The sequence below is a fragment of the Loxodonta africana genome, chromosome 2 (genome assembly GCF_030014295.1).
Source record: "Loxodonta africana isolate mLoxAfr1 chromosome 2, mLoxAfr1.hap2, whole genome shotgun sequence".
In the NCBI taxonomy this organism is placed as follows: Eukaryota; Metazoa; Chordata; class Mammalia; order Proboscidea; family Elephantidae; genus Loxodonta; species Loxodonta africana.
This window is the reverse complement of record NC_087343.1, coordinates 214,998,729-215,016,423: the sequence shown is the minus strand read 5'-3', so window position 1 is coordinate 215,016,423 and position 17,695 is coordinate 214,998,729. Positions and strand designations below refer to the sequence as shown.

The 17,695-nt window shown below is 41.5% G+C and overlaps 1 protein-coding gene across 4 annotated transcripts in view; it reads right to left on the bottom strand.

Annotated features, from left to right (window-relative positions):
• Positions 1 to 239: 239 nt before the first annotated feature.
• The window catches only part of DOP1B (DOP1 leucine zipper like protein B), a 155,950-nt gene continuing 138,494 nt past the window's right edge, over positions 240 to 17,695 (bottom strand). For all 4 annotated transcript variants that reach the window (XM_064279441.1, XM_064279440.1, XM_023559085.2 and 1 more), the window contains 5 exons: positions 11,256 to 11,392; positions 10,015 to 10,070; positions 9,629 to 9,790; positions 8,457 to 8,586; positions 240 to 8,051 (listed from right to left, as the gene is read on the bottom strand). In XM_064279441.1, coding sequence (XP_064135511.1) covers positions 7,800 to 8,051; positions 8,457 to 8,586; positions 9,629 to 9,790; positions 10,015 to 10,070; positions 11,256 to 11,392 — 737 coding nt within the window. In that variant the 3' untranslated portion in view covers positions 240 to 7,799. The remainder of the gene's footprint in view (positions 8,052 to 8,456; positions 8,587 to 9,628; positions 9,791 to 10,014; positions 10,071 to 11,255; positions 11,393 to 17,695) is intronic.

Below are 17,695 nucleotides of genomic sequence, written 5' to 3'. Positions count from 1 at the left end.
TTGCAAGAGGGATCCGCGGTAGCGTCCACCTAGTCAGCCATCTTGGCCCCGTCTCCTTTAACTTTAGTATATTTTAATATCTGCTCAAATTAGGTCTCTTTGTTCCTATTCTTTTCTCAGAAAATTCCTGGCTATTCCTGCCTATTTTTCCATGTGACCTTTAGAGTGAGTTTATCTGGTTCCAAAATTTCCAATTGTTGTCTTTTCAAGAACATAGTACACCTTTCCGTTTATTCAAGTCTTATTTTCTCTTTTGGTAGTGTTTTTTTTTTTTTTTTCCCAAGGAGATCTTGCACATTCATTAAGCTTTTTTACTCTAAATATTATTGTTGTTATTGTAAATGGGATGTTGTCTATCTCATAACTGATGATATATCTATATATGTTGTTGTTTGCCACTGTTTAGTCAGGCCCCAATTCATGATGACCCCATGCAAAATGAAATGAAGCGCTGCCCAGTCCTGCACCATCCCCATGATAACTGCAGATCGGATCATTGTGATCCATTGGCTGATTTTCAGAAATAGATCACCCAGACCTTTCTTCCTAATCCATTTTAGTCTGAAGGTCCACTGAAACTGTTTAGCATCACAGCAACACACAAGCTTCCACTGACTGATGGGCGGTGGTGCACATGAAGTACATTGGCCAGAGATGAAACTCAGGTCTCCTGCATGGAAGACAAGAATTCTGCCACTGAACCCTCACTTTAAACCCACAGAATTTGAAGTCTGTGTACTTTCCCCCTTAGTTCAACAGATGGGCCTCATCATCTTACATGATGAACCCATGGAGAAGAGCTACTAGTATAGGATAAGTAGCAGCCAGAGAAGCTTCAGCCTTACTTGCTTCCTTGTTTCCATAAGAGCCACCCACTTTGTTACTGAATGCACAGGTCTGAAAACTCAGGTGTCTCTGAGAGTGGTCCAGGAACCACCTGCATCACTTTCAATACATGCAGGTTCCCGAATGCCAGCCTGTGATAGTTAAGGTTGTATGTCACCTTGGCTGGGACATGATTCTCAGTGGTTTGACATTTGTGTGATGTTGCAATCACTTCCATGATGAGATTTGATATATGTGATCACCCCCATGATGGGATCTGCTGTGATTAGCCAATTAGTTAAAAAGGAGTTTCCTTGGGTGTGTGGCCTGCATCTAATATAAGTGGAAATTCTGGCAGGCTTGCCGGCTTTTTGCTTGTGTTGGATCCTGTTTGTCTGACTTCTGGTTCTTGGGACTTGAGCTAGCAGCTTACTTGTGATCTTGCCTGCTGATCCTGAGATTCATCAGTCTTCGTGGCCTGTGATCAAGAGCCCGGCTGACCTGCCAACCTTGAGTTTGCCAGCTCCTACAGCTATGTGAACCAGAAGGCTCTATCGTGACCCATGGACTTTGGACGTTTCGGCCTGTACAAACGCATGAGCCATTTCCTTGATATAAATCTCTCCTTGAGTTGCCATAGTGAAGAATTCCGTGGGGAAATATATATATATATATTTCCCCCATGTGTCTGTCAGTTTGTCGTACTGTGGGGGCTTGTGTGTTGCTGTGATGCTGGAAGCTATGCCACCGGTATTCAGATACCAGCAGGGTCACCCATGGAGGACAGGTTTCAGCTGAGCTTCCAGACTAAGACAGACTAGGAAGAAGGACCTGGCAGTCTACTTCTGAAAAGCATTAGCCAGTGAAAACCTTATGAATAGCAGCGGAACATTGTGTGATATAGTGTTGGAAGGTGAGCCCTCCGGGTTGGAAGGCACTCAAAAGATGACTGGGGAAGAGCTGACTCTTCAAAGTAGAGTCAACCTAAATGACATGGATGGAGCAAAGATTTTGGGACTTTCATTTGCCGATGTGGCACGACTCAAAATGAGAAGAAAGAGTTGCACACATCCATTAATAATCAGAACCTGGAATGTACGAAGTATGAATCTAGGAAAATTGGAAATCAAAAATGAAACGGAATGCATAAATATTGATATCCTAGGCATTAGTGAGCTGAAATGGACTGGTATTGGCCATTTTGAATTGGACACTCACATAGTCTACTATGCTGGGAATGACAACTCGAAGAGGAATGGTGTTGCATTCATCGTCAAAAAGAACGTTTCAAGATCTATCCTGAAGTACAACGCTGTCAGTGATAGGATAATATCCATAGGCCTACAAGGAAGACCAGTTAATATGACTATTATTCAAATTTATGCACCAACCACTAGGGCCAAAGATGAAGAAATAGAAGATTTTTATCAGCTGTTACACTCTGAAATTGATCAAACATGCAATCAAGATGCATTGATAATTACTGGTGATTGGAATGCAAAAGTTGGAAACAAAGAAGAAGGATCAGTAGCTGGAAATTATGGCCTTGGTGACAGAAACAATGCCGGAGACCAAATGATAGAATTTTGCAAGACCAACGACTTCTTTACTGCAAATACCTTCTTTCACCAACATAAACAGCGACTATACACATGGACCTTGCCAGATGGAAAACAAAGAAATCAAATTGACTACATCTGTGGTAAGAGACGATGGAAAAGCTCAATATCATCAGTCAGAACAAAGCCAGGGGCCAACTGTGGAACAGATCATCAATTGCTCATATGCAAGTTCAAGCTGAAACTGAAGAAAATCAGAGCAAGTCCACAAGAGCCAAAATATGACCTTGAGTATATCCCACCTGAATTTAGAGACCATCTCAAGAATAGATTTGATGCATTGAACACTAGTGACCTAAGACCAGACGAGTTGTGGAATGACATCAAGGACATCATCCACGAAGAAAGCAAGAGGTCACTGAAAAGACAGAAAAGAAAAGACTAAGATGGATGTCAGAGGAGACTCTGAAACTTGCTCTTGAGCATCGAGCAGCTAAAGCAAAAGGAAGAGTTGATGAAGTAAAAGAACTGAACAGAAGATTTCAAAGGGCCTCTCGAGAAGACAAAATAAAGTATTATAATGACATGTGCAAAGAGCTGGAGATGGAAAACCAAAAGGGAAGAACACGCTCGGCGTTTCTCAAACTGAAAGAACTGAAGAAAAAATTCAAGCCTCGAGTTGCAATAGTGAAGGATTCTATGGGGAAAATATTAAATGATGCAGGAAGCATCAAAAGAAGATGGAAGGAATACACAGAGTCATTATACCAAAAAGAATTAGTTGATATTCAACCATTTCAAGAGGTGGCATATGATCAGGAACCGATGGTACTGAAGGAAGAATTCCAAGCTGCTCTGACGGCATTGGCGAAAAACAAGGCTCCAGGAATTGATGGAATATCAATTGAGATGTTTCAACAAACAGATGCGGCGCTGGAGGTGCTCACTCGTCTATGCCAAGAAATATGGAAGACAGCTTCCTGGCCAACTGATTGGAAGAGATCCATATTTATGCCTATTCCCAAGAAAGGTGATCCAACCGAATGTGGAAATTATAGAACAATATTATTAATATCACACGCAAGCAAAATTCTGCTGAAGATCATTCAAAAACGGCTGCAGCAGTGTATCGACAGGGAACTGCCAGAAATTCAGGCCAGTTTCAGAAAAGGACGTGGAACCAGGGATATCATTGCTGATGTCAGATGGATCCTGGCTGAAAGCAGAGAATACCAGAAGGATGTTTACCTGTGTTTTACTGATTATGTGAAGGCATTTGACTGTGTGGATCATAACAAACTACGGATAACACTGCGAAGACTGGGAATTCCAGAACACTTAATTGTGCTCATGAGGAACCCTTACGTAGATCAAGAAGCAGTTATCTGGACAGAAGAAGGGGATACTGATTGGTTTAAAGTCAGGAAAGGTGTGCATCAGGATTGTATTCTTTCACCATACCTATTTAATCTGTATGCTGAACAAATAATACGAGAAGCTGGGCTATATGAAGAAGGGGGCATCAAGGTTGGAGGAAGACTCATTAACAACCTGCGTTATGCAGATGACACAACCTTGCTTGCTGAAAGTGAAGAGGACTTGAAGCACTTACTAATGAATATCAAAGACCACAGCCTTCAGTATGCATTACACCTCAACATAAAGAAAACAAAAATCCTCACAACTGGACCAATGAGCAACATCATGATAAACGGAGAAAAGATTGAAGTTGTCAAGGATTTCATTCTACTTGGATCCACAATCAACAGTTATCGAAGCAACAGTTGAGAAATCAAAAGACTCACTGCATTGGGCAAATGTGCTGCAAAGGATCTCTTCAAAGTGTTGAAGAGCAAAGATGTCGCCTCGAAGACTAAGGTGCACCTGACCCAAGCCATGGTATTTTCAATCACATCATATGCATGTGAAAACTGGACAATGAATAAGGAAGACTGAAGAAGAGTTGATGCCCTTGAATTGTGGTGTTGGCGAAGAATATTGAATATACCATGGACTGCCAAAAGAAGGAACAAATCTGTCTTTGAAGAAGTACAACCAGAATGCTCCTTAGAAGCAAGGATGGTGAGACTGCGTCTTACATACCTTGGACGTGTTGTCAGGAGGGATCAGTCCCTGGAGAAGGACATCATGCTTGGCAGAGTACAGGGTCAGCGGAAAAGACGAAGACCCTCAACGAGGTGGATTGACACAGTGGCTGCAACAATGAGCTCAAGTATAACGAGGATTGTAAGGATGGCGCGGGACCGGGCAGTGTTTCGTTCTGGTGTGCATAGGGTCGCTATGAGTCAGAACCAACTTGACAGCACCTAACAACAACAACAACAACAATATATATGTTTATACTGTACTGGTTTTGCTTTTCTAGGGAACCCAGCCTAAGACACACCCTATCTACTGAATCAGACTCTGCAAGCTCCCCAGGTGATCTTTGTGCACAAAGATGTGTGAGAGCCCCTGCTAAGCAGTGCTGCTTTGCAGGATTCTAGCTGCAACTGTCAGATTTGGAACCCCAGGATCCTTGTCACCATCCTAAGCAATGTTTGAAGGGGTTCTCTTCACACTGAACTTCAGAGGGATGGCACAAATTCTGACTGAAGATGATTGAACTTATTGGATGGAATGAGTACTACACAACTTGAGAAAATACTTAAGCATGATCACACATAAGATAACTGGTATCTTATAGTGATCTTAGACCAGAAAGAAAACCGATTGCTGTTGAGTCAATTCTGATTCATGGCAACCCCGTGTGTGTAGAGTAGAACTGTTCCATAGGGTTTTCAAGGCTGTGACCTTTCGGAAGCAGATGGCCAGGCCCTTCTTTTGAGATGTCTTTGGGTGGGTTCGAACCACCAACCTTTTGGTTAGTAGTGGAGTGCTTAACTGTTTGCACCTCTCAGGGTCTCCAGTAAGGTCCAATTGCAGCTCCCTGAAGAATGGGTGAACTCCTTAGTTGGCCCATGTTCTGGTCCTAATCATATCCCCTTCTTTGATGGCGTTGGCTTTCCATGTTCACTGGTGCTGTGTGTCTAACTGAATGGCAAAAAGTACCTGGTGAAGGCATTTTCTTATGTCAGAGCATTTAACACCAACAGCATAGGATTCTGTCTGCTCCCCCAGGTAGCTGTTCAACACTTGTAAGTACAGTCTTCATCAACTATTTCCACGATTCTAGCTACTTCTATTCCTAGTTTTCTACTGGGCATGATGTACAAATACTGGAAAACAAAGCTTGCTTTCTTTTAAAACATGCTTCGTCACACCTTGAGAGCCAGGAACCAGTTTTCTCAGCTTACTTCCTCTGAGCTGGTTTCGAAGGAAGTCATAATGGGGCGGGGCAGTCTCAGAAACTGTCTCCTTCACATTACCAAATAACAGGTGCCTTCTAGAGACTCTCCTGTTTAACTTTCTCAGCTCTGGGTTTGAGAACACAGACAGTGGTAAGTTTCAGTTCCTGGGGCTGCTTCTCTGCGTCTCATTTCCACTGGCTTCGTAGAATGTGGGGGTCCTGAAGGAATTCACACACCATGCCTGGCACCTGGCAAAGTTCTTGCTGAAGGTAGTATGTGGGAAAGCTGAGATTCAAACCTAGGCAGGTTGACTTCAGGGCCTATACCCTCCACCACTATAGTATTCACCTTCATAAAAGAAAAGATTTATATGTGCATCTTATTATAAGGCTTCTTGATTATTCAATGATGAACATAAAGACCTGAGTGTTGTAGAAGCTATGTCTTTTAAAATTTTTATCTAACACTAAGAAATAAATTATATATGGTATCAGTAGAAAATAGTAAGTTGCTGTTTTAGATACTGGAGAGAAAAAATAAAAAACTAAGTTTGTAAATCTAAGTAGAGAACTACCTTTATGGCATAATAGCTACTGATGATACAAGTCAGTTATTAATTTTGTTGTAAATGTTGATAAATGAACATGCACATCTACCTTGATGTTAAGGATTAATCAGAGTATGGTTATCTCTTCACAAATTGAAATACAGGTAAACCATATTATAAACAATTATAATTCACAGCATTTACAATTCTACACTTCAATATTTTAGATTTTAGTGACCAGCCTTATAAACGCTGCTACTTTAAGGATAACTCCCTACACATGAAATGATCTAATTTCCATGAGGCATTTTTCCCACCATGGTGCGTTTCAACTGTTATTTTTAGCCCTTATTTAGGGAACCAAGTGGCTCTGTGACCCCCACATCCCATGTTGGGGCTAATGACACACACTTGCTTTTGCACCACCCTAAGCTCTAAGTGGTAGGACTGAGGAGAACCCTAACTGATGATATCAAATTTCAAGAAGCCCTTGTATAGGAGAGATGTATATGACAGTGCTCATGAGGACAGTTCGCATCATCTGGCCTGGAAAGTGACATATGCAGTGCTCTGGTGGCCGGAAGGGTACAAGAGATGGGCAGGTCTTGAAGGTGTGGACCGTGCTCACTGGCTGAGAGTGAAAGTCACCACAGCTGGAAGTGGCCCTCAGCCGGGATTCTACACGGGGTGGTTGACACAAGACAAAGAGGCCTGGGGACGAGTGGGATGAGATTCCCGCTACGAATCCTTGGCCTAGGAAAGGGTTATGATGATGTTGGCAAAATGGTAAAGAGATCTCAGAAAGGAGCGAGGAAAGGCGACCAGTCAAATGAGTGTTTCCCTAAAAGTAGTTTCAGGCATTAAAGTGTCCATGTCTACACTGATTGATCGAAACTAAATAGAAAGAGCCTGCGAACTACACTGTGGAGCATAACTAAGGTTACAGTTGTCAGAATTTTTTTTACAACTATGTACTTCTTACACCGTGGAAGAATGCATATGAGACTTTAATGGGCAAGGGTTAAAACATGCTGTGATATCTTCCAGTGCTCACCTCTGCTCAATGGTCAGTGTTATCATAAGGGAAACTATTATTTTCAGAAAACATATTCCAATTTTAAAATGCAGTACCAAAATAAATGCTTTAAAGGATATATGTGTGAAAGGTTAAAAAATATATATTCTTTTAACAAGTTTAAATATTTAGAGAAATATACTGAGAAAGGCCCGTGTATAATCTACTTCAACAAAGAAGATGACTTTTTCATCTCTCCATACTTTACTTCATATTACAAATTCTGGGCTACAGTTGGATGATATATTAATTTTATTTTCATTACATAAATTGGGGAAGAAACATATAATCAGATCCAAATATATTACAACGCATTTAGAGAGGTGTGTTTTGTTGCCAAACAGAAAATTATCTGAAATTCGCTTTCAAAATTGAAATAGACCCAGTTGAAAGCACTACCCTGGCTCTTTCCTTTGTTAGAATATATCCTGGTTGTCTCTGAAGGATCAATCAATGAATTAAACCAATTCTGCCTTACGAGGTTAGCACTCCAGGTGCTCCAAAAAATCATGTTCAACACTTTCTTCTAGTTGTTGCAAGATCCTTGGGCTATCTGTGACAAGATCCTCTACGCATGGAGGTCCTGAACAGTCAGCAGGAAGTTTACTCTGGGTTTTAAAAGCACAGTTTAGAGTCTTGAAGAATGGCATCAGTTGCCTAATGCTGGAAACAGAATGTTGGCGCAGGAGAGGAAATTCGCTCTTCACCGTTATCTCGTCAGAGCTGCTAATTTCCTGCAAATAAAAAGTCCACAGAAAGGATATGCTTTCAAACTCAGATAAGAGAATTTTTGAAAATTATTCTGTATCATTACAATCAAGTGCCATCTCTATATGCGATCAAAGTGACAACAGCAACTCAAACGGTTAGATAGGAAGCTCAGGGGGCAGTGAGTTTACGCTAATGGGGAAGGAACAATTTGGAAAAGGGGGGCCAGAGTGGTTGTATCACTTGAAGAATGTTATCAGTGTCAGTGAATTGTACATGTAGAAACTGATACATTGGTTAATATTCTCCTGTGTATATTTTCCACAACAAAAAAATAAAATTATTATGAAATGCCTTACTCACTGGTTCCCCCTTAATTGCCCCCATCACCTCCCACCACAGATGTAATTTTTAAAAAGGAAAACATTTACCCCATATTTTAATTTTAGAAGCTCTAGAATCCTAACAGTGTGGGGTTTGCATTCCTGGTGATTCTCTTCCAGATCTGACAGGAAGGCAGGACCCTCTGTGTCCACTTCTGGAACAAATGCCCACCTATAGCTGGAGGGAAAAAACCCGAAGTCAGGAAAGATGGCTCACAGCTCACTTTTCTTTAAATTTCTTAACAGCTTTATTGAGATACAATTCACATACCATATATTCACTCATTTACAATGTACTATTCTACGGCTTTCAGTATATTCAGAGCCATGCATCCATCACCACGATCAATTTTAGAATATTTTCATTAACCCAAAAAAAATTCCTGTTCCCCTCATCCATCACCTTTCACCTTCTAGTCCCCTCAACACCCAGCCCTAGGCAAATCATTAATTAATTTCTGTCTCTGAAGATGGGTCTATTCTAGACATTTTATATAAATGGAATCATATAACATGTGATATGATGTTGCCTTTGTGACTGACTTCTTTGACTTAGCATAATGTTTTCAAGGTTCATCCATGTGGTACTATTTATCAGTGCTTCATTCCTTTTTATGGCTGAGTATTATTCCATTGTATGAATATACCACATTTTATTTATCCATTCTTCAGGTGATAGACATTTGGGTTTTTTCTACTTTTTGGCTCTCAGGAATAATGTTATGAACATCCACAAATGTTTCTACATGATTAGTCTCTGGAGGGATAGAGGAGAGAGAGAGAGAGAGAAAAGTAGCATCTGGGGCCAGGCATGAAATTGACTGTATGCGCAGCTGTGTTATGCCTACAGGAAATGTAAGCCTCTGGGGCAAAGTGAATTGGAGAACAGCATGCTTCATTTAAAGGCATTTATATTTTTTATTTATATTTAATTAAAAACCAACAGATAAAAAAACCTACACAAATGCAGCAAGGACCACCATTGGGTGACCCCTGTTTTGTAAGCATTCAGTAGCAAAAACCACCTACACAAACATATACCCCAGAAACCCAGGCATCAACACTAGTGTGTGCCACATTCACGAAACCACAGATGTCGTGAGTAATGAGACTTGGTATTCCAAGCTTGCTTACTGGCCACTAGTAACCCTTACACGTGAAGGCACAAGTGAGAGTGGAGGCACCTGTTTCAAAAGGGTGCACGGTTTTACCTGACTTACATTTGAAATAACGGCATTTTGTCAGGTGGAAAGGAAAGTGCTGTGTCCAAGAATTTGCAAGCTGACAAATATAAGATGAGTTCATTCGGGGGTATTTCCCCCATCAAGGGCCCGTTTCCATCAGGGACCAAAACTTTTGTTTTGCTAGTTTTGTTGCTGTTTCTGTAAATTTGAAAAGACAGGAACTCTTGTTACAAATTTATTCACATCTACTCTAGTCCATTCGCTTGGGCAATGCCCATGAGGTTCTTCCTGCGAGTTTTTTTTTTCAAAAGAGCTAGTCCCATTACAAGTACTTCAAGGAAACAGTATTTAGCACTAGGCATCATTAAGTCTTAAAGTCATGTCCATTAATCCATGGGTGCACGGATGCTTGTACTGCTTACCTCAGTGATTCAACTTCCTCTTTCAGATCTTCTTCAAGCTGTGTGAATGTCTGAATCTAAAAGACAAACAACCATGCATTCAAGTTACTGTTTTAGAGAGATTAAACCGAATTCAACGTTTAAAATATACATGTCTATCCATGCACACAGGAGCCCTGGTGGTACAGTGGTTAAGCACTTGGCTGCCAACTGAAAGGTTGGCGGTTTGAACCCACCAGCTGCTCCATGGGAGAAAGATGTGGTAGTCTGCTTCTGTAAAGATTTACAGCCTTGGAAACCTTATGGGGAAGTTCCACTCTGTCCTACGGGCTGCTATGAGTCAGAATCGACTCAAGGGCAGTGAGTGGTGGTGAGTGGATCCATGAACAACTGCCTCCTTTGCCACAGGACCATAAGAACTGGATGGTGCCTGGTTACTATTACTGAATGTTTTGATCGAGGATTCTATGGAAGAATCCTCGATCAAAATGGGGAAAAATGCAGAACAGAATTTCAATTCTCAAGGAATCTAGATTTTCTGGAGACCCTGTAAGTACCGCCCTGAGATAATCTTTAACCCTGTAACCGTAAAAAATCAAAAATATCCCCTGAAGTCTTTATACCAAAAAGTCTAGCTTAACTAGTAAAGAACGTCTGTCATGGGCTTTGTGTTCTTTTAAAAAACATACTATAACGGGTCAAATTGTTAACAGCAACTCAAAAGGTTAGATAGGAAGTTTTGGCGGAAATGAGTTTATATCAATAAGGGAGGAACAAAGCGGAAAAGGAGAATGGCTGCACAATTTGAAGACTGGAATCAATGTCATGGTATTGTACACGTAGAAATTGTTGAACTGGTGTATCTTTTGCTGTGTATATTTTCAACAATGTTGTTGTTATGTACCATGGAGTCAGTTCCAACTTGTAGTGACCCTATGTACAACAGATCAAAACACTGTCTGGTCCTGCGCCATCCTCACAATTTCAACAATAGTAAAAAAGAAAAGAAAAAAAAAATGTACATGTCTTTAAAAAACTAGCAAATTAATAATACCAAATAGTACAAATTAGTTGGAGTAACTGACAATTGAGGGATTAAATATAACTGTAAAAAAAGATAGAATATTCTCTACTTAACCAAGAGCTGTGTGCCAACTGGACTGTAAACGACTTAGCAGATAAAATTTGACACGTGAAATAGTATACTATATTGTTCCTGGATATAAAAAAAACACCGTTGCTTTCAAGAGCAAAATACTTACCAATTCCGAGACCATTATTGGCCACAATGAAGTTAAATGTTGAGGAGATATTCTTAGCAGCAAAACTCTGAAAAAAAGAAACATCTGAGCAGCAGCTATGGGTGTCTGTCCAACTCTGAGATTGTCTGTCAGGCGTTCTAAGGAGAGAAGATTTTAAAGATGTCACACAAGTATGCCGTTCTGGGCTTCTTATTAGACCAAGAAGAAAAATAAAATTGCAATTGTTTTGACATTTTGATAATGTCCCAGTGTGAGAAACGGGTTTTAGGAGCATGTTTTTGTGAACTGAGTTGTTTTCGTGAACTATAGTTGTTTCTGGCCCTTGCTAAAGGCAGGAAACCACAGCCTCTGTCGAGGGCCACAGCTGAGCAGGGTGAAATGAACATCTGACTCAAGGCCAGAAACCCACTGGATGACCAGTGACCACTTTTCTTCTAAAAATATGAATTATGAGACACAGAAACCAAAAGCAGTCCTTGGTAGGTGATGGACATATAGACTGGTTGACAGACAACAACGTATTTTCAGGGGAGGGGCTGGAGGTGGAGAGAGTAAATAAAATATTTCTCCAGTAAAGTTTAGGTTTGATGGCCAAGACAAAAACTTTACTTCCTACAGGGGGAAAAAAAAAAAAGGTGCGACTTAAATTCCCTAGCCCCTAACTCTTCCCCGCTTCTCCACCAAAACAATTGTTTCTAGAAAGTACTTTGTTTTGTAACTTAAGATCTTTTAGGGACATAACAAATTGCTTTAGCAAATGGCTGAACTATGGTCATGCTAGCTAAGATGTGCTACAGTACATTAATCAAAACTTCTCTTTATTGGAGCTTAAGAAGCTTAAGTGGATTTTTAAAAAGTATTTTATTGAGTTTTTGGTGAAAGTTTACACAGCAAATTAAGTTCCAATTTAATAATTTCTATAGCCCTGGTGGAAACCCTGGTGGTGTAGTGGTTAAGTGCTACGGCTGCCAACCAAAGGTCCAACAGTTTGAATCCGCCAGGCGCTCCTTGGAAACTCTATGGGGCAGTTCTACTCTGTCCTATAGGGTCGTGATGAGTCGGAATCGACTCGATGGCCCTGGGTTTGGTTTTTTTGGTTTATAGCCCTGGTGGCACAGTAGTTAAGAGCTCAGCTGCTAACCAAAAGGGGGGCAATTTGAATCCATCAGCCGCTCCCTGTAAACCTTACGGGGCAGTTCTACTCTGCCCTATAGAATTGCTGAGTCAGAATCGACTTGACAGCAACAGGTTTGGTTTTTTTTTTTATACACATAGCTCAGTGACACTGGTTACATACGCATAAGTGGATTTTTAATCTCTGTCTTTAAAAGCAGCCTGACCAAAAGGAGGATCATCCATAGCTCAGACACTTGACAAACAAGCTGGAATTTTTCAAAAGTGGTTTGCCCTTCTGGTCCTGGGCAAAATGGAGTAAGTAGATTCCGTCCTATTCTCTCTACTTACAACAACAACAGAATCTTGAACAAAATGCAGAAGTCAGCTATCAGAAAACTCTGAAAGTTGGAGAGAAGAAGGCAGGACTGGCTGGGGAACTCTGGTCTTAAAAAATGACCTTGTGGCGAGGTCCCTAGGGATCTGTTACTCTGGCCTGAGAATGAGAGAAGACAGCCAATAGACACCAGTGCAGAGACGACAGTAGGGAAGGTCTAGCCAGTGCAGTAAGGCACCATAAGGAAACCAAAGGCCTACAGATTGGAAAGAAGACACACAACTGTTCCTATTGGCAGATGTAGAAAATCTCAAGGAATCTACAAAAACACCTGTAGAACTAATATGCGAGCTCAGCAAGGCTGCAGGACCTAAATTCAGCACACAAAACCCAACGATATTTCTATATGGACTAGTAATGAAAACTGGAAACCCAAATGAAAAAAGATAATGCCACCTATAATGGCCCCCCCCCAAAAAAATGCTTTTCAGTACTATTTTTGCAATTATTCATGAGTCTTAACTATTTCAAAACAGAAAGCACTTTAAAAAAGTGGTTTGTACACCTAAAACTTACCTCATATCGGCACTCCAAATAAAAGCTGAGTCCCTGATACTATTTTTCAGCCAATATGATCTATTTTAGAATCTCTAATTTTCTTTAATCTCTAACATTCCTCTCTTAGCTGACTGACAAACTTCCCAAGCTGAGCCTGTCCTTAGCGAGCACAGAGCTAGTGAAGTCCAGGGGCCACGTCCCTGTGCCACCACTTGCAGGTTGTGGGCCCTTCCTCCTCCCAGTCCCTTAATCTCACGGGGCTCTTGTTTCTCATCCATGGAGCTAGAGCAATACCCTCACTCTGCCTGCTTCAACGGGGACAAATGTCCCACCAATGACCACAGTCTGTCATTGGGAACCAGACAGCTTATATCACAGCCCAGGTCAGGTGCTAATCTCTCTGAGCATCGGTTTCCTCAATATCTTTTTTCATTTGGGTTTCCAGTTTTCATTACTAGTCCATATGGAAATAGATTAAATAGAGCTAATAGGTATCCACAGTGAAGACGGCTTAGAATATGGGAAGGCTCCAATAGGCCTGGCAGGAACCACACCTACCCCACTTAGAAGGAGCAGAGGATTCCCTCAGAGCTCTCAGATCCCTTCATCAGGAGCTTTTGTGCGCTGTGGTGCCCATCCTCCTCTTCTTTAGGAAACGTAATATTCCTCTCTCCTTTTTTAAATAACTCCTTTGGGCTTGTTACAGCTTGTGATTAATGTAAAATGTATGTAACTCTGACCTGAGGTGTATGAGTTGCCCAGACCCCAGCCCGACACCAACCTTGTTCAGTGCAATTTGATGGTGCTATAAAGCAGGGGGAAAGGACCCTAGAGGGTGTCCCAGAGGAGAAACATTGGAGATACCCTTCTGCTTCTTTTGATTCAGTCACAGTTGCTAAATAGCCAAGTCTGGCTCATGGTGACCCCATGTGCATCAGGATAGAAGTGTGCTCCACAGGGTTTTCAATGGTTGATTTTTAAGAAGTAGATTGCCAGGTCTTTCTTCCAAGGTGCCTCTGGGTGGATCCAAACCGCCAACCTTTCAGTTAGCAGCTGAGCATTTTAACTTTGCACCACCCAGCGACTCCTTTTTATTAGGCCTAACCAATTTACTTTGGGGTGTAACATAGAAGCTTCTGGATGCATACTCCTTTGAGGGAAACCTAGGCATCACTGTCCCAGGGCATTGCATGGCCAGTCCAGTGTCCCTACATGCTACCAGAGGACATTCTGCATTTTCTCACTGTAGGACCTCCGGAAGGCCAGGCCTACCAAGAGACAGTCCCAGGACAATAGCAATAGACAGGAAAGTGCTCTGTGAATTGTCAGGTAATAAAAAATGACAGGAGTAGATTGTTCATTTTTTTAATGTGGTAACTGTAGAAATATAGCACTTGAGCTACCCAAAGCGGAGGGTATTACTTAGAGAGATTCCTTTTTCCTTCAGAGTCCAAAAAGCATCTCCTACTACAGTCGGCATAATTGTCCTGCTTCTCAGAATTCTCTTTCCCTCTCAGGGGCATGATTTCTCAGACCTCTTAAGACGGTAACATCCGCCCATGGTCGAATTTTCTTCACCAGTGTTTGAGAAAGGCTGTTCTTTATTTTTATTTTTTCTGGTTCTAGCTTCTATAGGCCTAATACCGACTGTTTAGCCCTCTGGTGGGCAGTGGTGACTCAGTGACAGGATTCTCCCCTTCCACGTAGGAGACCTGGGCTTGACTCCCGGCCAATGCACCTCACACACAGCCACCACCTGTCTATCAGGGGAGGCTTGCATGTTGCGATGATGCCGAACAGGTTTCAGTGGGGCTTCCAGACTAAGATGGACTAGGAAGAAAGGACTGGTGATCTACTTCTGAAAGTCAGCCAGTGAAAACCCTCTGGATCACAAGGGTCAGATCTGCAGCCGAGCATGGGGATGGTGTAGGCTGTGTTTTGTTCTGTTGTGCATGGGGTAGCCGTGAGTTAGGGTGGGCTCAATGGTAGCTAACAACAACAGCCCTCTGGGCCTCAACATCAAACTTGCGGGAAGTGTGATGGGAGATGGGGGAGTGGGGAAGGGTTTCTCCTGAGAGAGAGGAGGACAGAGAAGGCACTAAAAGCACTGCAAGGGACACTGTCCAATCACTCGCCTTTATCATTCTCCCCTTTCCTCCGCTGGGAAAGTAGACTTAATGTTTCCCTTTAAGGCCTACTAAAGTCATCATCGGAAGGTTAAGTGGCCAGGTGCATAAAGCACCATCACCGATGCTGCCTACCGATGAAAGAAGATACAATGTCTCCCTCTACATTTTGTAGGGATGCAACAAGTTCAGCTTTGACCCTGAATTCAGCCCAGGCCTTTGGAAGGCTGCCGCCACCATTACTGGCATCTCTGGTCATAGCCGATTGGATCAGCCTCCTATCTCATTCAAGCAAGGAATGCCACTTGGATTTGTCAGTGTCTGAATACTTGCTTTCATATAGCTAAGAATTCAAGATATTATGACTTCTCCCTACTACGTGCTTTACATGTTGAAATTATGTCAGTTGAAATATAAAGGTATTTTATTATTGCAAATATAAAGTACTGCCATAATTAATAATTGTGAAAGCTGGTAACGTTCTGAGCTGAGACAATTAAGGCCTTTCACATTGTTAACCAAGCAGGGAAGTGGTTTGACAATTAGTCCGAATATTAAGAGCATGCTAGCAAGACGATTTTAGGAAAAGCGCATGCTTTGTCAGCTGACAAATATTTATAAACATTTTTAAAGAAAGGCTAAGTAAGAGATTTATATTATAATTGTCCCTGGAAACAAACAAAATGTCCTTCAATTGGTGAATGGGTAAACTAAGTCTGGGATGGAATACTATGCAGCAATGAAAAGGCATAAGCTACTGCTCAATGCAAGGAAGGAGTGACTCTCAAATACGTTATGCTAAGTGAAAGAGGCAGCCTCAGAAGGCTACACATTGTATGACTCCATTTATGTGACATTCTGGAAAAGGCAAAAGTAGAGGAAAAGAAAGCAGATAGCTGGTTGCCAGGAGCTAGGTGTATGAAAAGATGTTGGCTACAAAGGGGCACGAGGGAACTTTTGGGGATGATAGAAATATTCTTTATTTCTGATTTATACAGAAAAGGGTGAATTTTACTCTATATAAATTATGCCTAATTAATTAAACCTGACTAAAACGAAGATTTATATCATAATTCCATTATCTGTAGAATTCTTTGTTAAACTAGCCTTCATAATATTAAGCACAATATCCCTCACGAATTATGTTCATTTTATTTAATACCATTTGGGCTATGAATCTTAAGGGAAAAAAAAATCCCTACTTGAGAATTCTTTCATATCTTGGAGGAAGGTGAACTGAAAACAGAATGCCAATTTTGCCAACTGAACATTTTACGAGGAAGAAAAAAACTTCGGAAACATTGTACAATATCCATAATAATTAATTTTTGATGCAGACAAAGAATACGGTGAATACAAAGAAATAAAAAACTGTTAAGGAAAAATTTCACACTGCCCCAAATCTTACTCCTTCACCGGCCCCAGCTGAAAGTGCCAATCTCGATAGTACTGTTAACACAAAGTATTTTGATTGCAGGAGGGATCTGGCAGGAGACAGTGCTGAGAAAGTACTATTCATGGACTGTACTGTCAGACTTTTAAAAAGTACCCACTCTGGACTGAACTGTGTCCCCCAAAAAGATATTTTGAAGTTATAAGCCCCAGTACTTGTGAGCATGACATTGCTCGGAAACAGGGTCTTTGCAGATGTAATCAAGTTAAGATGAGGCACGTGGTGCACGGTGGGCCTTAATCCAATCACTGGTGCCCTGATCAGAGGAGAAGAGACAGAGGCACACACAAGGAGAACGCCAAGGGATGACAGAGGCAGGGATCGAAATGATGCACCTACAAGCCAAGGAACGCCAATGATTGCGTGCCGGCAACGCCAGAATCTAAGAGAAAGGCATGGAACGGATTCTTTCCTAGAGCCTTGAGAGAGAGCATTGCCCTGCCTACACCTTGGTTTTTGACTTCTAGCTTCCAGCACTGTGAAATAATCGATTTCTGTTGTTTTAAGCTACCTTGTGTGTGGGACTTTGTTACGGCAGCCCTAGGAATCTAACATACCAAACCAAAACCAAACTCGTTGCCATCAAGTTGATTCCGCCTCATAGTGACCCTACAGGACAGAGTAGAGCTACTCCATAGGGTTTCCAAGGAGCAGCTGGTGGATTCAAATCACTGACCTTTTGGTTAGCAGCCGAGGTCTTAACCACTGTGCTACCAGGGCTCTGGAATCTAATATACTAGCTAATAAAAATTAACATGATAATAATCGATTTTTAAAAATAAAGTCTTTTATTTATTGATATACTTCCAAAGTTCTTCTTTGATGCTTATAGTTTCTGGCCTCAGCCAAGGAC